At 65.4% G+C, this 18,568-nt stretch overlaps 5 protein-coding genes across 5 annotated transcripts in view; 2 read left to right on the top strand and 3 right to left on the bottom strand.

Annotated features, from left to right (window-relative positions):
- Positions 1–477: 477 nt before the first annotated feature.
- On the bottom strand, positions 478–3,746 carry F751_6338 (Pentatricopeptide repeat-containing protein; the record flags this gene model as incomplete). The annotated part of the gene is made up of 4 exons (XM_011403562.1): positions 478–600; positions 706–845; positions 1,068–2,786; positions 3,047–3,746. The coding sequence occupies 4 exons, from the start codon at positions 3,744–3,746 to the stop codon at positions 478–480; spliced, it is 2,682 nt and encodes an 893-aa protein (XP_011401864.1).
- Positions 3,747–4,547: 801 nt separating this feature from the next.
- Positions 4,548–8,731, bottom strand: F751_6337 (CBL-interacting serine/threonine-protein kinase 23; the record flags this gene model as incomplete). Its single annotated transcript, XM_011403561.1, has 10 exons — positions 4,548–4,755; positions 4,970–5,157; positions 5,582–5,714; positions 5,990–6,081; positions 6,506–6,638; positions 6,816–7,036; positions 7,293–7,657; positions 7,847–8,111; positions 8,231–8,494; positions 8,639–8,731. 10 exons carry the CDS (start codon positions 8,729–8,731, stop codon positions 4,548–4,550), a joined length of 1,962 nt encoding a protein of 653 aa, XP_011401863.1.
- Positions 8,732–12,242: 3,511 nt separating this feature from the next.
- F751_6335 (DENND6-like protein) lies at positions 12,243–15,127 on the bottom strand (the record flags this gene model as incomplete). Its single annotated transcript, XM_011403559.1, has 7 exons — positions 12,243–12,296; positions 12,428–12,639; positions 12,854–13,498; positions 13,744–13,846; positions 14,077–14,364; positions 14,586–14,840; positions 14,990–15,127. The coding sequence occupies 7 exons, from the start codon at positions 15,125–15,127 to the stop codon at positions 12,243–12,245; spliced, it is 1,695 nt and encodes a 564-aa protein (XP_011401861.1).
- Positions 14,902–15,108, top strand: F751_6336 (hypothetical protein; the record flags this gene model as incomplete). The annotated part of the gene is made up of 1 exon (XM_011403560.1): positions 14,902–15,108. The coding sequence occupies one exon, from the start codon at positions 14,902–14,904 to the stop codon at positions 15,106–15,108; it is 207 nt and encodes a 68-aa protein (XP_011401862.1).
- A 1,314-nt stretch (positions 15,128–16,441) lies between the features above and the next one.
- Positions 16,442–18,568, top strand: part of F751_6334 (Lin-54-like protein) — a gene marked incomplete at both ends in the record, with an annotated part of 4,628 nt that continues 2,501 nt past the window's right edge. The window contains 5 exons of the mRNA XM_011403558.1: positions 16,442–16,522; positions 16,698–17,093; positions 17,339–17,472; positions 17,656–17,752; positions 17,965–18,313. Of these exons, the coding sequence (XP_011401860.1) occupies positions 16,442–16,522; positions 16,698–17,093; positions 17,339–17,472; positions 17,656–17,752; positions 17,965–18,313 (1,057 nt within the window). The remainder of the gene's footprint in view (positions 16,523–16,697; positions 17,094–17,338; positions 17,473–17,655; positions 17,753–17,964; positions 18,314–18,568) is intronic.

The following is an 18,568-nucleotide window of genomic DNA, read 5'->3' as shown; positions in this document are numbered from 1 at the left end:
TTGTGAGTGTCTTTCTGAGCATGTTGCAGAGGAGGGGAGTGGGGGTCGGTCGAAACAGTGCAGGGCCAACAGAGTGCAGGGCCAGGGCACGGGAAGAAAGCGTGACAACTGCAGCAACAGTCCGGGTTCCAGTCAGAGGAGGGTTGAGGGGTTGCGCCGGCGCAGGGGGAAACTCGTATGGAGCACCCCAGGACAACGGCCAGGAGAAAGGGCTGAGAGTTTATTGAGGGACGGCGCTGGTGAGGGCAAAGCAGCCCCAAAGGTCGATGGCAGGAGGTCATGCGGCCCCCTGCCCATCTGGAGGGAAGGCATTCCATGACGTGTAGGATCGGATCCAGCGTGGGGTGACTTGTGGGTCATCGTGCATTGAGCCCCAGTTGCAGCTTGAGAGCGGGCATCAGGTGAGGTGCTCAGAGAGGCGGCGGGGGGAAGTCAAGGTCTCCTCTTTTCCATTCATCCTCTTCCACAGTCGACTGATCAGATGAAGCCAGTCTGCATGAGCGCCACTCCCGCTGCTCCCACGGTGGCCGACAGGGCGGCGGCCAGGGCAGCCTGGCGGTCGACAGACCCCGCGCCACCACGCCCCGTCGCCTCGAGCAGCTGTGGGTGGGATGTGGAGCGTGAATGTGAAGTTGCTGGGCATCACACCGACCTGAAGCAATGCTTGTGCGGGCCTCGCACACCTCCCTCCCCCCTGATTGCCACCCCAGGGCCTCGCGCCAGGCCCTGCACGACCCCATGTGGTCTTGCCTGGGCCGTGGTGAGGTTGCCCTGAATGTCTGCCCCCCGCATCTCCCGCACAAGCGCCAGGGAGGCGTCCCACTGCCCCGCCTGGTTGCACACACCTGGATCATGGAGTGGCGTGGTTGGATGTCAGCGAGGAGGGATCCAGACTCCGCCTGGAGGAAGACAAAGCACCCTCTCAAGCGCATGCGTCCCGACAGAGGGTGGCCAGTCTCTCCCGCGTCCACACCCCTCATAATGCCGCGTCCACCCCCCTCTCAAAATCCCCTTCCCCCCTCCTAAGGAACAAAAAGAAACAAGAACCCAACACCAAACTCGCTCACCCAGCAGCGCATTGTAGACGTGAACATTGGGCTGCAGCCCCTCCTGCGCCATGCGCCGCCGCACGGCCAGCGCGGCGCGCCAGTCCCCCGCCACGCCGTGCGCGGCGACGAGGCCGCAGTAGGCATAGTGGCGCGGTGCATGCCCTGCGGCGCGCATGGCCGCCACCGTGGCCTCAGCCTCGGCCGCCAGCCCGCGCGCGCCCAGCGCCGCCACCAGCGTCTCGTAGCTGGCGGCGTCGGGGTCCGGGATGCGGGCAAACAGTGCGCGCGCTTCGTCCACGCGCCCCGCCTTGCCCAGCGCCGACAGCGCGGTGTTCAGCATGACGGTGTTGGGGCGCACGCCCAGCGCGCGCGCGCGGCGCAGCATGCCCACCGCCTCGCCCGCGCGCCCCGCGCGCTCATACACCGACATCATCGCGCCGCAGACCACGTGGTTGACGGCCGGCGGAGCGGACCGCGGCGCGCGGTCGGCCTCGGCGCCGCCACCGGACCAGCCCGACGGCGGCGGCGAGGCGGGCAGCACGCTGGCCGGGCTGCCGTGGGGCGCGGAGGGCACATCGCGCCCTCCCGAGGCGGCGGCGGTCCCTGCGAGGGCTGGAGTCCCTCCATCCGCGATGGAGCCGTAGTCGTCGCCGGCGCCCCAGGCCGCGCCGCGCGCATCCAGCGAAGCCACGCCCCACGCGGCCGCAGCGGCCGCCGCCAGGCGCAGGGACGGCTGCGGGCCGTCGGATGGTGTTGCTGCCGACGGAAACGGGCTGCTGCTGATGGGCACCCCCGAGACAGCAAGCAAAGGCTTGCAGTTTGCTGTTGTGGGCACTGCATGATCGCCCGCTCCCCGCGCCCCTCGCGCCGAGGCCTCCTCCGCGCCCGCTCCTGGCCCCCGGGGCCCCGAGCGGGGCGTGGAGGAGGCGGCGCCGTCAACACCCCCCAGGGCCGGCCCCAGCTGCGTGCACAGCAGGCGCTCCAGCTGGGGGTCGGCGCAAGCGGTCGGCGACGCCGCGGGCCGCGCCACCGCCACCGCAGCCACCGCCAGTGCGGCCGCGTGCGAGGCGTCGAGGTCTGGGTCTGAAGAGCTGGACTCTGGAACGGTGAGTGCATCGTGCACGCCAGGCGATCGCCAGGCGGAAGCGGACTCGAGCGGGCCAGCGATCACAGCGCTGGCTTTCGCCGTTGGCGCAGCCCCCATCGCCGCCGCGGTCTCCAGGGCCTCGAACAGGCCCTCTCCCTCCAGTCCCTCGTCCCAGGTCCCCTCATCAGGGCGCAGCGCACCCAGCGCCGCCTGCTTCGCGGCGTCCAGCCTCGCCTCCAGCTCCAACCCCTCAAACAGGGTCTCCGCCAGGCCCACCTCCCCTTGCTCCCCCGCCGCCTTGAGCAGTGCGGAGTACGTGTAGGCATTGGGCTCCAGCCCCGGGCCGTGGTGCCCGGCGCGCAACTCGCGCAGCAGGCCCAGCGCGCGGTCCCAGTCGCCGACGCCGGCGTGGGCAGCCAGCAGCGCGGTGTAGGTGCGCACGTTGGGCCGCACCTCGGCGCGCGCCATCCAGCGCACCACGCCCTCCGCGCGGCGCGGCTGCCCCGCTGCGCCCAGCGCCGCGACCAGGGCGGTGCAGGACACGACATCGGGGCGGATGCGGGCGGCCAGCATCTCGTCAAACAGGCCCACCGCGCGCTCCCACTCGCCCCCCGCCGCGCAGGCGGAGATGACGGCGGCGTACGCGTGGCCTTCGTTTGTGTGATTGGAGGGCGGTGGGGGGTGAGACCGGGGGGAATGATAAACGCAACCAGGGTCCAGCATCACCAGCCTCCACGACTCCCTCTGAAACCAACTTGTATGACTGATGTGGGAGCCACAACATCTGTTGTAGGAAGCAGACGCGCCAGAGCCACCTATGGGGAGCCCCTCCCCACCCACAAACCCACCCCAAGCACACACACACACACACTCACACAGACACACATCACCACCATTAATCCAACCTCACCCGTGGGCTTGCAGCCCAGGCGCTGCATGTCGGCCCAGATGGCCAGCGCCTCGCCTGCACGGCCGCCCTCCGCAACCGCGCGCATGGTGGCGGTGAAGGCGTGCACGCTGGGCTCCAGGCGCGAGCCGCGCGGCGCGGCCAGCATGCGCGCGTAGACGCCCAACGCGCGGTCCGCGTCGCCAGTGCGGGCGCAGACCTCGATCAGCGTGGTGGCCAGGCGGCAATCCGGTGCACACCCCGGGTCGGCCGCCGCGTCGTCCCACACCGCCAGAGCGCGGTGCAGCATGCCGCCGGCCAGCGCGGCGCGCGCCGCGGCGGTGTAGGTGTACACCGTGGCGGCCAGGCCCGCGCCGCCCTCGCGCCGTGGCCGCCGCATCCAGTCGTAGATGGCCAGCGCCTCGCCCGCCTCGCCGTGCTGCGCGGCCACGCGGATGAGCGTGGTGCACAGGCGGTCGTCTGGCGCATGCCCGCCCGCCCGCAGCCAGTCCAGCAGCGCCAGTGCGCGGCGCCAGGTGGCCCGGCCCCGCCCCAGCTGCGCCACCAGCTTGTCCAGCTCGCGGTTGTGGGCAGGGGTCAGCGCCAGCGACCCGGGCGGGGGCAGGGCGGGATCGCAGGCCGGATCCAGCAGCGCGGTGATGCAGGGGGGGAGCGGTGCGTCGGAGGGGCGGGAAGGGGGGGCAGGGGGGGTGTCGCGGTCCATGCTACGCCGCCGGGCCTTCGGGTCCTGGGGCTGGACCAGGGGCGGAGCCCGGGCCAGAGGGGCGTGCCGGGGGTCCAGGTCGATGGCCAGGCTCAGCATGCGGCCGGGCGGGGGGGCGCGAGTGCTGCTGGACCGGGGCCCGCTGCTGGACGGCAGGAACTTCCCGTTCAGGGACAGGCCCAGGCGAGCGCCGCTGGAGGCCAGCTCGCTGCCGAGGGACATGCGTCCCAATTGAGATGTCCCCAGCATGGTGAAGATGTGCTGGGGGGCGGGGGAAAGGGGTGATGGGTATCGAGGGGGTCAGGCGCGAGTGCCGGAGCCCATCTTGTCCCGTGCTTGGTGGGACTGAGGTCGTGGCCTGCACGGAGCACTCTCGGGAGAATATACTACCAACTGCAATGAGAATTCGCCACAAAGAATTAATTTCTGGCGATGGTGTGTGGTGTTCCTGGGGTGGTGGCAGAATCGGAGGGTCTGGATGATGGAGTGTCTGGCTCACGTGGTTTGAAGGAGTTTATCCCATTCAGGGCTCGTCCTTGGAGTTGACAAACAAACAAGACTTAACTATTTCCTCTTATAAAACTTCGCGCCTCCAGAAGCACATGGTATACCCCAGTACCTTGGGTGTCTTGATATTATCTTTCATGCTGGAGTAATAAGGTACAAGGGACCATGCTTCAGGTTGACCATGGTGCATAGAATTGAAAAAATCTTGATGTGAGAAGAAACAGGGCTGTTGTAAATGGGCTGCGGTTTGACGAGGAGGTGACGCTTCAGAGCTGGAAATGATCCACACCTGCCTCACGGGTGGCCCTTCTTCCCAGAAGATGCCGTCATGATGCCTGACAGGCCGCAAACTAGGTCAGCCCGCAGGTGCTGGAACTCGGTAGGAGCCCCCTCCAGCATGCTGACCTGGCACACCTGGAGATCTGGAAGCACCCCCAGGACCTGGAAGCGCAGGCTGAGAGGCGCCTCATTGGCCCCTCCCGTCCTCCGCTCCAGCGTGAGACTGCGGAAAGGTAGGGCGTGCTCGAAGTTCGAAAGAGGGTGCAGCAATTGTGCCCGATTTGGGTGGACAGCAGGGCCCCATGTATTCAGTCCTGGTGTTGCGACGGTATGGGTGTATTGACGACAGCCTCTCTACTGGGGTGCCCAGTAAGCAAAAGTTCCACTGCCTCCCAGGCAAGGCCGACTGCTGCCAGGCACCCTGACTTGTGCCCCACCTGTCATCGTGTGCGCCATGCACGGCACAGCCGAGGTCGCTCGCCACGCTGCGCACGCTATCCAGGATGGTGTCGGCACCCTCCCTGCTGGTGAACTGGAAGTGGGTGCTGGGCGCAAAGAGGGAGCCCAGGTCCAGCCCCTGGTTGATCACCCTGAAGGCGGCCAGGGCCTGGGACGAACCCACTGCCTGGGGTTGAGAAATGAGGGAGGACATTCGGGGCGGGGATCGATGACTGATTCAGCAGGTGCCGTGCAGGGGTGGAGAGGCAGAGAGTCCAATTCCCCGGAGCAAGGTCCTCCTCTAAGCCGACTGCGAAAGCATGCGCACGGAATCTGGTCCAGAGGTGCCTCGTTTCATTGCACTGCAGAACAGCAAACTCACAAGAGGCTTTGCTTGGAGGATGAAGGGCCGCAGCTGGGCGACAAGGCGAGCATACCTGCGCGGTGCAGAATCAAGGAGCAGGCAGGCGAGGGTGGTACGACGGGCAGGAAGTGTCATGGGCACCAAGACAATGCGCAGCGCTGCCCACCCTCCGGTGTCGACCCCCTGCCCCGCACCCTCCCTGGCTCTGCATTGTCCTCTCTGCAGGCGCACTAACACCCCTCCCGACTTGCCATTTGTAAAAGGCGGGGGCGGGCCCAGAGACACGGGAGATGTCCAGCAGATGTTTGCCCGGCACCAGCATGTGGGCATCTAACCGCACGGTGAGGATGCCAGCTGGGATGGGCACCGACATGCAGAGGCTGCACGAGGGGTTTGGGGGGGTGATTGCTTGTTGGCAGAACAGAGACTGGTGGTTGCCGCATCCTTTTTGTCTTGGAGAAAGCCAGGACGTGGGCTGAGGTGGGCTTGCGTGGAGGTGCAGGCCCGGCCCAGCCTGAAGTCTCCGCTGGCAACACCCCCACCCCCCCGCTGCCTCACCAGTTGGGACTACGGCGTGCCACATGGCCGCCCACTCCCTCCACGGCGGCTTGGATGCGGTGGAGGATGCCCCCCAGGTGAGGCCCGCAGGTGAGACTGGAAGTGGGTGCTGGGCGCAAAGAGGGAGCCCAGGTCCAGCCCCTGGTTGATCACCCTGAAGGCGGCCAGGGCCTGGGACGAACCCACTGCCTGGGGTTGAGAAATGAGGGAGGACATTCGGGGCGGGGATCGATGACTGATTCAGCAGGTGCCGTGCAGGGGTGGAGAGGCAGAGAGTCCAATTCCCCGGAGCAAGGTCCTCCTCTAAGCCGACTGCGAAAGCATGCGCACGGAATCTGGTCCAGAGGTGCCTCGATTCATTGCACTGCAGAACAGCAAACTCACAAGAGGCTTTGCTTGGAGGATGAAGGGCCGCAGCTGGGCGACAAGGCGAGCATACCTGCGCGGTGCAGAATCAAGGAGCAGGCAGGCGAGGGTGGTACGACGGGCAGGAAGTGTCATGGGCACCAAGACAATGCGCAGCGCTGCCCACCCTCCGGTGTCGACCCCCTGCCCCGCACCCTCCCTGGCTCTGCATTGTCCTCTCTGCAGGCGCACTAACACCCCTCCCGACTTGCCATTTGTAAAAGGCGGGGGCGGGCCCAGAGACACGGGAGATGTCCAGCAGATGTTTGCCCGGCACCAGCATGTGGGCATCTAACCGCACAGTGAGGATGCCAGCTGGGATGGGCACCGACATGCTGAGGCTGCACAGGGGTTTGGGGGGGTGATTGCTTGTTGGCAGGACAGAGACTGGTGGTTGCCGCATCCTTTTTGTCTTGGAGAAAGCCAGGACGTGGGCTGAGGTGGGCTTGCGTGGAGGTGCAGGCCCGGCGCAGCCTGAAGTCTCCGCTGGCAACACCCCCACCCCCCCGCTGCCTCACCAGTTGGGACTACGGCGTGCCACATGGCCGCCCACTCCCTCCACGGCGGCTTGGATGCGGTGGAGGATGCCCCCCAGGTGAGGCCCGCAGGTGAGGCGGGTGCGGCGCTTGACCACGTCCTGCCTGCCCTCGAAGATGGCGGAGATGTCCAGGTTGGCGCGCAGCAGCTGGAAGGCATTCATATGGAAGGGCCCGGCCAGCAAGGGGTGGCTGCCACCCATCTGCGTGGATGGCGATGCGATTGGGGGTGAGGGTGAAGATTAGGCTTGCGTAGGTTGGGTGTCATTCCGGGAGCTGCCGGGCTGTGAAGTGGATCTGGTTCTGTGGGCAGGCATTGCCATGTGCATGCTCGTGGCTGGTCGACAATAGTGATCCCTGTGTGGCTCGGCGATCACTGAGCAATCCTGCCGTGCGACCTCTTATCCCCCTGAAGCCCCTTGGTCCACCGCCCGGTCTTCCCCAGCATCACCGACCCACCACGGGGCTGCCAGGCTCGGACACTTCCTCGATGCCCGACGCCGAGTCAGACCCCGGCTCCAGCAAGGCCTCGGCCGCCTGAGCCTCGGGACACAGGTCGGCTCCCCAGCGCGCCCGCGCCGCCTCGCCTGGCGCATCGCCCTGCCATGCGGCGACCCAGTCCATGTCCCACACCTCTTCGATCCCCGCCCGAGCCGCCGGGTCGGGGCACAGCATGGCGCGCAGCGTGGCCGCCGCCGCCGCGCTCACCGTCGGCGGCAGGGAGTAGTCGGCGGCCGCGATGCACTGCATCAGAGCCAGGGGCGTGTCGGCGTCGAACGGCAGCTCCCCCGTCAGCATCACGAACAGCACCACGCCTTGATTGGCTTCATTGTTATATGGGGGGAGGGGGCTTACAGGAGGTGGAGCGGCCCACCAAGCGGCGGCATCCGGCATGGCGCCTTGCCACATGGGAGGAAGCTCCCTGGCACGCATTCCTAATCCATTCCTACCACCATGCTTGGCACCTTGCACAGGCCCCAGTCCACTCTGCCCCCACCCAATCCCCAACTCACCAAGGGACCAGAGGTCCGATGGCCCGCCGTGGTACCCTTTGTCCCGCAGTACCTCCGGGGCGGTGTACTGCATGGTCCCGCAGGCCGTCCTGAGGAGGTCCTGCGCCCCGGCGACACACCCCAGCCCAAAGTCTGCCAGCTTGGCGTCCCCGCCCTCCGTCAGCAGCACGTTCTCGGGCTTGATGTCGCGGTGGAAGACGCCCGCCGCGTGGCAGGCACCCAGGGCGCTGAGCAGCTGGCAGAAGAGACGCCGCGCCTCCGCCTCCTGCGTGTGAGGAGCAGGGGCACCAGGTAATGACATCCGAGTCAGCACATGTATATGCGCCCGGGCGCATCTTCTCGGGCAATGCCTCTCCCTCTCAACCTCCTGGTTCCCCAACCCACCTTCAGGGGTCCCTCCCCCGCGATGCGGTCGTACAGGTCGCCCCCCGCCACCAGCTCCATGACCATGTAGAGCGTGGAGGGGGAGGAAAGGACGCCCAGCAGGGTCACGGCGTGGGGGTGGCGCAGGCGGCGCAGCGCGGCCACCTCACGCGGGAAGCGGGCAGCGCCGCCGCGCGTCAGCAGCGCCTCCTTGTCCAGCACCTTGATGGCCACCTTGAGGCCCGTGTCCACGTGCTGGGCGTAGACCACCCTGGAGTCGGCGCCCTGATGCAGGCGATGGAGGGTGGGTGGGGACTTTGGGGTTTACACACCCGACTGGGGCGATGCGCACGCTTTCTTCGCAAGAGATAATGCCCCTCGTTGCTCGGTATGCCTGAAAGGGTATCGGCGCGTGCGACACCAGCGCACCTCGCCGATGGTGCGCCCCAGGAGGTAGTCCCCCACCCGCTGTGACCCTGTCTGGCTGCGTTGCGACGCCCACAAGGTGGAGGAAGGTGCCATTCACCACCCGTCAGCGTGAAACACTATTCGCGCGGTGGAACGATGGACTCATAGCAGGCACTATGCTCGCCTTGGAGGTCCTGGAAGTGAGTGTCAGGGGCCGGTGAAACCCTACTACTGCCACTACACCCCGGAGTCTCCCACAGCATTTGATCCGGATAGGTTCACCGTCAATATTTATATGTCGACCCCTGCTGGGGTGCATTCTTGGAGTACTTCACAGTCTGGCCCTGTGGGGCGCGCATGCTGCTTATCGCGCGCGTACCTTGTGGCGGTCTCGACACCCGTACACCCCAAGACTCCGTCCCCCAGACCTTGGCATTGGGCGTCACCAACCGCTACACATTGCTGACATGCTGCAATTCAGATCATGCGAGTTTCATTCGATCATTCATCTGAGCGAGGGAACGGGGAGAAATTCTTTGAGTATCTGTGTTGGTCCTCTAGGACAAGTCTGCGGGGATAGAGGGTGGAAACGGATGGAATGAAAGTGCAGCAACATAATGAGGTCTGTTCATATCCACTGGTAATATCACCATCATAAACTCTATTCATTGGCACTCATTTGCGGTCAAGGATACAGCATACTGCAAAGACATCCAGCCCATGCCTCGAATTTGATCGGCTGTTCGGCAGTTACATCAAATATTCACAAAATGGAGAAAATTCAGGATGGAGGGTGTGCTTACATCATCAGTCTTGGTCGAAAGTGTGCTCTTTAAGGGTCCAAGCGCTCTGGCCCTGATTTTGCCGTGGCCTCCTCACCCTGCAAGAGGCAGAATCGAATGTGTGGAACGGAATCAGCCCAAAGCCGAAGCTGCATGCACCGCCCGACCCCCAAATTCGAAAACAGCAACCTACATTAGCGACGGCCTCCAGCGTTCTCTCTCTCCTCATTCCACCACGCATAGCTTCTACCGGAAGTCGACGTCGAGCTCGATGGGGAGGGCGACGACGACGAGGATGTTGCAGAGGCAGACGAGGAACCGCGCCCGGAACCGTTCTGGCATGTGCAGGAGATGGACTGCGATCCGGGGCCACTGTCATCGCACTGGAAGTCCACTTCTCCAACAGGGCAGCCCTCGTAGCATGTGGCGTTCTGGGCAGCGCAGAAGGGGGACTCGTAGGCCGCAGATGCCTGCTGAGCCAGCAGGAGGACGAGGCATACGAGCAGGCCGGCCCGGCAGAGCTGCTTAGCAGACGTCATCGGGAATGCCGCAATGAGGAAAGATTCTGCGACAGGTATAAATGTCGTTGGGAGGTTAACGTTTCGGATACTGTTCTCGAAAGAGGCTGCATGTAGTCGAAGATGCCACGCGCCGGGCTCTTATCATGCTTCCCTCGGGTTCATACCTCTTCCCTCGACTTCTACGTCATCGCGAATGCAAACCTCCGAAGCAGACGTTTCCGGGCTGACTCTAGGCAAGATCATAGCCCTTGTAGCCAGTCAAGTTCCTCTTCAGACACAGGATATAAGCGACACCGCGCAGTTGGTGCCCCGTCCGGATACGAAGGGAATGTACTTTGAAATGCGCATGCCTGCTACAACAAGCCGTGAGCGGTGCGAAAATTGGTCCGAGCACCTTGGGAAAGGGGTGTGCAGCAGCTATAAATAAACTGTGATTTCACGGCAGCGCGCATGCCGTGTTCCCTGGCTGCATGCCTGGTGAAGCACAGCGAAGTTTCGACATGCCGGAAGAGTGTAGGACGCACAGGTGTCGCTGCGAGTGTGTCCTCAACTCACACTTCGCAAGGTAGAGATGTTCTTAAAGCAAGATTTAAAAATACTATGATTAAGTGTGGACAACAAGGCAGGCATGCGAACAGACAGAAAATATGGGCAAGCTCAACCGCGTTCGGGACATGTGGAAGGCATGGAGACCAGCCGAAAGCGTGTAGGCGAAAGTCGTGTTTCGCATATAGCCCGGTACACAAGGCTTCGCACGAGAGAAAGACATTACTGATACATTCTAGAATCTCAGTTTCCTTTAAATTTTACAAAATGCGGAGGACCTGCATTGCCGCCCTGGTGGCAGCACTCGCCCTGCTCATCCCTTCCGCCATGGCACTGACCTGTGCGCAGGCCAAGCAACAGGTGCGTTGCACCGGACAGCCCCTCGATGCACCTTCTAATGGCATGCACTGATCAATGGAATGGATGCATGTCCACTCATGCCCTGCCCACCAACGTTGTCTGCAGTGCGCGGCTAGCTGTCCGGCGGGAAGCGTGTCGGACTTCAAGTGCCAGGAGGAAAGCGGCTCCATCTCCCAGTCATGTGCTTGCGCTACCTCCACCACGCCCAGCCCCAGTCCCCCCAGCCCTCCACCTCCTGCGTCAGTCCCTTCGGTGTCCCCCCCGCCTCCCCTCCTCACCACCTCCAGTGAGTCCGCCCAATGCACTGAGCTGAGAAGCCTCTGTGAGGAGCAATGTCCGGCCGACTCCAAGAGTGAGGATGGGATGTGGGAAATGAATGGAAACAGAAGGAATGTGGGTGCCAGGGTGTCTCCATGATCTTCCGCCCCCCGTATAAGCTCTGAGCACGGTCCAGCGTACCAGTCCAGCGCTCACAACCTGCATCCCCCTCTCCCCCTTTGCAGTCGACTTTGAGTGCGACTCGAGCTCCGGGGCCCTGAGCCACTCATGTGCCTGTGCCACGCCCAGCTCCCCCTCAAAGCAGGCGGCCGGCAGCCCCCCTCCACCCGCAGCGTCGCCATCTGGCGCAGCCAGTGTCGCTCCACCTGCCGCCGTGACAAGTGGTGCCTCGCCCACTGTCATCGGGGCGACCTCTACTGTGTCACCCGCCGCCGGCCGGAGTCCGGGTACTGGGGCAGCCCCTACCGCGGCCTCCGCATTTGGGGAGCCGGCGGCCAGCCCGCCTCCCCCCTCCTCCAGCCAGAAGGTGGGTGGGCCATGGATAGGGCTGGGACTGTCATTGAAACTCCTCTCTGATGCTGGACTCTCACTCTCAGGATCGCCGACCTTGCAGGCCGGCGCCTGGGGTCTGGCCGCGGGGGCCGCGGCGGCAGCTTCCATCCTCCTGATCTTGTGACGCCCCCTCTGCGGGTCCTCATGCCAGAGGTCTCGCAGGTGGGGAGGGCCACTGCCCATGACTTTCCAGCTATCTGCATCCGAACATCGGTATGAGGCTAAAGCGTGACGCCCATAAGAGTATGGCCACTCTTCCTCGCCGCTCGCACTCGTGCACACCAACCATCGTGCCTGTGGTGCACACGCCCGGGCACGCACGAGCACGCTAGCAAAGCCCTGGCTGGAGGCAGACAGCGCGGATGCCCACTCCAGGCCGCTGTGGGATTGTTCTGTGCAGCGATGTGCTGCACCCCACTGACTGACTCACTGTAACATGATTGTATGCGTGCCCAGCCTGTTGCATGGGTGCGAGGAAATGGGGTATTCTATGGAGCATGGGCCGAGCCTCTGTGCATCCCCATCGCCCGGCCGCAAGGTGCTAGGGCGCCCAGGGAGGGGTGAGGTCCCTCCAAGTTTTCTCACTCATACGCCGCTGACGTGGCTCCAGCTCGTCGCCTCCTCGGGCAGCGATGTCTCCTGGGTGTCGCAGAGGAGGCCCGGTGACGTGTGGTTGTTGTTTGAGGCCGAATGCTCAGGCTGCAGCCACCGCCACCCCCACGTCGCCTCCTCGCTGTCACCCAGAACTCACCCCCAAGCATGCGCCTCACCTGCCACGCCCTGGCGTCCGCCTGGCGCTGCTCCACCCAGGCCCTGCAGTTGCGGCTTGCTAGGAAGCGGGCGTAGAACGCCACCACCCTGGCCCGCGTGCCAAAAACCTGGACGAGGGGGTCTGGGATGGTGCCGCTGGGGTCTGCCAGGTCGGCGAGTACCCTGCCAGGGTCAAAGTCTGGTGGGCCTCTGTCTCCAGGACCGGGCGAGCCTGTGTGTAATGTGGAGTGGCATTGATGGGCGGCCGTGCTTTGCAGTGGTTTTTGGAAAGGGCTTCACACAATGGGCTTCAACAGGGTGTCGAGCCATGTTTGCACAGTGGCAACCAGGACGCCCGGTTATGGAAAGGTGCCCCAGGGAATGCAAGGCTCCCGGCAACGCACTCAGGCAGCAGCCCCGCTACCAAAATCATCAAAGCCTCCCACCTTGCCCTGGGCGCGGCGCGGGAGTGATGCAGGGGAGCAGGGGGAAGAGGAGGGCGCGCGTCAGCTCCTGGAAGTGCCGGCGCAGGACTGCGGAGTTGGCGGCCGCCAGGCGCCTGCCCCGCTCCGGGCCCAGGGCCAGGCTGGGCGCCGGCACCTCGACCAGCGCGCCCAGCACGCCCCGCTGGGCCCTGGCGCCGGACCCCGGGGCCAGCCACGCGCCGTCGCTGGGCGCTGGGGCGCCCAGCAGCGCGCCCGCCGCGGAGGGGCGCGAGACGAGGCTGGCGAGGCGGCCCGCGGCGGCGCGCGCCAGGCGCCGCGGCGCCCACGGCGCCGCGGCGGCCGTCTGCGCCCCCGACGCCTCCCCCCCGCCCCAGCCCAGGGCCACCGTGTTGGGCCAGGCGGGGAGGCCCTTGAGGAAGTAGAGGTTGGTGACGCCCACCAGGGTGGGGGCGCCCTCGGGCTGAGCCCCCGACGCGCCGTCTCCCTCCGCACCGGTCTGCGGCGCTCCGGGAGCCGCGCCGCTGCCCTGGCAGGTGAGGGCCGCGAAACCGGGGTCCTGGATGGTAAGGTAGGGCCGCACATCCCCGGCGTACGGCAGGGGGCTCAGGAGCGAGAGGAGGGCGGCGATGCCCTCCGAGCACACGCCTGCACGCTCCGTGGGTTTGGGGGGAGTGGGCGTGTCGGGAGAGTGTGCGAGTTTGGAGGGCTTACAGTCAAGGAGGGGGGGGTCCCATTGGGCTGGAAACTGAGCTACTCCGAGGTGATGCAGATGCCCAGGAAGGAGTGAAACGGGAAAGCGCCAGCATTCACTCTATCAAGCCAGCTTTGCAGAGCCACACCCCGTTTGCCCAGACCCATTTGCACCCGACCAATCCCAGCAGGTTTTGCACCTGGGCTGGCGCCGATGACGGCCAGCCTCCTCCCCAACACCAGCAGCTCCCAGAGCGTCCACAGGTGTTGCAGCACAGGCTGCAACGCAGAGTACACATCCACCTGCAGAGCAGGGCTTGAATGGACCGATTCATGATGGTGAGCTGAGATGGTATCCCATGGTTCGCCCAGTGCACAACCGCTCTGCAGGGACAATCAGGCAGGCTTGCAGGATGTCTGCGACTGCACAGGGTGGACCAGATCCATACCCAATAGAGCTCAGCCAACTCCTGCGGAGCAGTGTCATGCTCGTAATTGCTGCAGCCACTTGCCCATGTCCCGGCCCATCACACCCATGGGCTGTGGCTCATGGTGTACACCCTCCCCAGCACGACCTCCCTTCCCTCCCCGTCATCCCTGCCGCGCACGTGGGAGTAGGGGCCGGCGGTGAGCTTGTGGCTGTCCGCCAGCAGGGCCTGGGGCAGGCCGGTGCCCGGGTCCAGCGTCTGTGTGGCCGCTGTGCCAGGGATGGTGGCGGGGTCAGGCAGGGCCAGCGTCAGCTGCTGGCCCCGGATCCAGACCTGCGCCTCGCGGTCTGCCAGAGGCAGCGCGATGGGGAAGACAAGCGCCGCCTCGTACACCTGGAGGGAGGGGGGGGCGGGAAAGGGAAGATGGACGGATACTCCAGGCCTCCGACAGAGCCACGACGCAGGGGTCCGACAAGGAGCCTCACAAACTGAGTCTGCCTGGGGAAATCCGCGCTGGCGGCCACTTTGCAGCCTGCCCCACACCCACGCATCTGCCCCCAAGGAACGCAGTCCACCGCTGCTGCTCGGCGAGAGTGCACCCCCAGCGCGCTCACGTCCACGACGGCGTGTGGGCCGTATGCGAGGCAGACGGGGCCGGCGGCGCAGGCCAGCGCGGTCCACAGCGCATGCAGGGGGAGGGGAGACAGCACCACAAAGCTGCGCTGCTCCGCACCGCGGCGCAGCGCTTCGTCCTGGCGCTGGCGGCAGAAGACGAAGCCGTACAGCGAGCTTCCCCGGCGCGGCAGGCGGAAGAAGAAGCTTGAGTCGCGGATGGAGGCGGGCGCCAGCTGCTTCTGGGCGGTGGAGTCCTGCGGGTGAGGCGGGTGGCGTGGGCAACTCGAGGCTGTTGAGGGATGGGGTGAAGCCGACATGGCTCTGGGCACACCAGGCCTGTGCATCCATTGTAAAGTGCCCAGGACATCAGCAATGCATGTCCCTCCTCGTCCCCAGGTCTCACTGGGAATGCATGGTAGGCGACCCGCTGCTGATCGCCCTCACTCAGAGACGCAGGGGGGTGCAGACTCTCGATCTTCTGTCCCTGATCCAGATCGAAAATCACGGTGCACACCGCTGTGATCAGTTGCTGGGACCCCATTCCAGCAACCACCCAGTCAGCCCTTGGGGCCTGATGACTCACATGGCGGGTGAGGACTGCTCGGCACCGTTCCTATACTATAACTGGAAGGTATACATAAGGGCTTCCGAGGCAAGGCACTCCACAAGCCGCTGCGTGTTGATCGCGCATCGCGTCGGATGTTACCGAGATCGCGCTCTCCAGGGACAGCATGCGGAGCATCGACTTGACTCCAAGTTCGAATTTTTTCTGTCAATGCCTGCGCACCACTTCGATTCAAACTCGAGCTGCGAAGGCTGACCTGGAGACCCGATTTGACAAAGAGACGTAAGGAGAGCCCCGCACGAAGGATCTGGTGCCTGCGGCAGGGTCCCGAGAGGGTCTGTTGGGACCTCAGTGATGGGACGGGTGACCGTGGAGGAGGCATTGGAGGACGTATTCCGGCGACTACAGAACCTCAAGGCGTGTGCATGGCAGAGTGCGAGGAGGGGGGTCCCGTGCCTGGCAATCGTCCAACGGTCGTTACGCCTGCTCATTGCCGGGGGCCGGCTGGGGTAGTCGGCAAACCGATTTCGTGATCCCCTCCCATCACCTCACTTCGTAGGAGACCTTGCACCCGGGCACTCTGGACTACGCCGGAGCCCCAGCACCCCTGTTCGCATTGCAAAAGGCAACCGCCGACCTCGAGGCTCTCGTGCACGGCAGCCAGGCTTCGAATGACGCGAGCGAAACGGCCATCCCATCACCCGCCGACCCAGCGTCCCAGAGATCGAGCCAGCTCGATGGTCCTCGAGATGCGCCAAGGCCGGCACGCAATCGGGAGTCCGCTCCTCTCCCCCAAACGGCTTCGTGGGAACAAGGTGCGAGGCAATCGGGTGGCGACGACGACATCGAATGACTGTCCGTCACACCAGCCCGCTCGATCATCGACTGACCTCGGCCATTCCTCTTTCCGCCACCCGTCCAGCCGGCAAACTCGTAAAGGTGCCTACCAAGCAGAGGAGCGCCGTCCGGTCTGCCGCGGCACCCTCTAACTTCTGCACGGTGCGCTGATCGACCTTGAATTATGCGCCTATTATGGTTGCAGGGTTGGTAGAAGGTACCTGGGACAGAAGGCACCCTCATGATGTATGTGCCTGGGGCGTAAGTATGCCTGCAGGAGCAGCCTGAAGTTCTCATGGTCGGGCGATAACAAACTCTTGGATGTACTTCTTGAACCTCTGGCACCCACTCACATACCCCGTCCTGCAGGTGGGATTGCCAGCGACACCCTTGGCTGCCGCCCAGGGGCCTGGGGAGCAGGATGGCGGGGCTCAGCCCCCAGCCACCACTCCCATGGCCATCGAGGCCCTGGCCTTCCTGAGCCGGGCCGCTCGATCGGGCGCATCTGTCACGGGCAGCCCCATCGTCGCCAAGGTACCAGGATGCGGTGGGGTTTCGCTGGGGAAGTGGATAGGATGCACTTGCCCTGCTGTCCTGCCCCCTTGTCCCTGTCGAGACTGCCATCTGTGCTGCACTGATGCGCGTTGCATGCATCACTCCCAGCCTCAGACCCTCCCCCCCCCGGCACCCCCACTCGCACCCACCACAGGACGAGCCGTTTGCCGCCGGCCTCTCCCCCGCCAGCCGTGCGGCAGCGCTGGGTGCCGCGACGCCCCTGGCTTCGTTCGGCTCCCAGCATGCGAATCAGGCGGCCCTGCCTCCATCCCGGCCCCGCGCGCCCGGCTCGGTCAGGGCGTGGCCCCTCCCCAGCGACCGCGCCCTGGACGGCGGCGGGCCGCTCACCGAGCCGACCCTGGCCGCCAAGCGCTGCTCCTGCAAGCGAAGCCAGTGCCTGAAGATGTACTGCGACTGCTTCGCGGCGGGCGGCTTCTGTGGCCCGGGCTGCGGCTGCTTGGGCTGCTCCAATTCGGCAGACGCGGTCGATGCCGTGCAGGAGGCCAGGAGCGCCGTCCTGGCCAAAGACCCCACTGCCTTCAGGGCCAAGGTGGGCGGATGGGGGTGATGCCTGGGAGGGGGTTGCTTCGTGTCCTGGAGGGGGGGTGATTGAATGTCAGGTGCACGACTGGCAGGCGTCAGGCCTGAGCAAGCCCAGGCCTTAGTCGGGAGGCGCCCCGGCCTTCTTGTCGTCACATTCGATGTCGTCGGGTTGGGAGGGGTGTACGAGTGTCCCAAGGGCATGTCACCACAGGCCTTCCATGGGCCGCTGCCCCCGCTGTCCAACCATGTCAGGTGCTCAACGGCGAGGGCCACAAGAAGGGCTGCCGCTGCAAGAGGTCCAAGTGCCAGAAGAAGTACTGCGAGTGTTTCCAGGCCGGGGTCAAGTGCAACCCCGACATCTGCCAGTGTGACGGCTGTGAGAACTGGTGCGCCGGGGGGTGGGTGGCAGTCTGGTGGTGGCCCCGCAACAGGAAGATGGGGACAGCCGCCTGGAGTGGCGAGGCTGTGGGAACTGTTCATTCAGGCCGGGTCGCCAAGGGAAATGGAGGGAGATGTGCAGCAGGGCGTACTCCCACTCTCAAACAGAAGCCCTGTCCAACACCATGCAGTGAGGGGGGCGCACCTCCGCGACCGCAGCCGGAGGGTCAGGCCTCCGGACAGCCTGCCGGCATCCCCGCCCATGGCTCCGAGTTCCTCGCTGCCATGGTGAGTCTCCTGGGGTTGGTGGGTGTCCTCTGGGAGGCCGGCAGGGCACGCCTGGTACGCTGTCAACTCGGAAGCCTTGCAACTGGGTGTCCAAAGTGATGTTCAAAAAGTGGGGACTGCGGCTGTTGTGGAGGTGGGTGTTTTTACCACAGCACATGCACCTCTTGGCGCCTGCCCCACGCGCGCCTCTTCCCGTTCATCACGAAACACAGGCGGCCGCGCTGGCTGTCGCCCCCAGGCAGCAAGTCCCTGGCCCTCATGGAGCCCCCCTGGGACCCGCCCTGCCTGTCTCCCTGGCGCCTCCCGTGTTTGCAGGGGTGCCGTTGTCGCTGGGCGGCGCTTCCGGGCAGTGGCACGAGGGGAGCCTGCTGTCGGGGCAGGCCCCCCTGCCCAGCCCCGAGGTGGACTCCAACGCGCTGCCCGGGGCGGGGCGGCCCTCGCTGGCCAGGCCCGGGGACGTGCTGCTGGGGGCGTGTGCGGCCGCCACCGCCCTGCTCCAGCCCACCCGGGACACGGGGGGTGTGGGCACCACCGCCGGCGCCCCCGACCGCGACGTCGTGGGTGAGTGGTGGAGGGGTGTGGGGAGCGAGGAGGGGTGCGGGGGGGCGAGGAGGAGTGTGGGGGCCAAGGAGTAGTGTGGGGGGCAAGGAGGAGGTTTGCGTGTCGAGCCGTCCCACCGGGTCGCCTTGGTGTGTGCCGCCTCGTCTTGCAGCTGCTGGCTGGCCCAGGCGCTCGATGGGGCTCTGGCTGCGCGCGGCGCCCGACCTGGGCCCTGCAGCCACGGACTCGCCGCACAGGCTCAGCCCAGCCCCCCCC

The sequence above is a fragment of the Auxenochlorella protothecoides genome (genome assembly GCF_000733215.1).
Source record: "Auxenochlorella protothecoides strain 0710 unplaced genomic scaffold scaffold86, whole genome shotgun sequence".
Lineage (NCBI taxonomy): Eukaryota > Viridiplantae > Chlorophyta > Trebouxiophyceae > Chlorellales > Chlorellaceae > Auxenochlorella > Auxenochlorella protothecoides.
The sequence above is the reverse complement of the archived record's forward strand: the minus strand, read 5'-3'. Positions and strand labels throughout refer to the sequence as shown.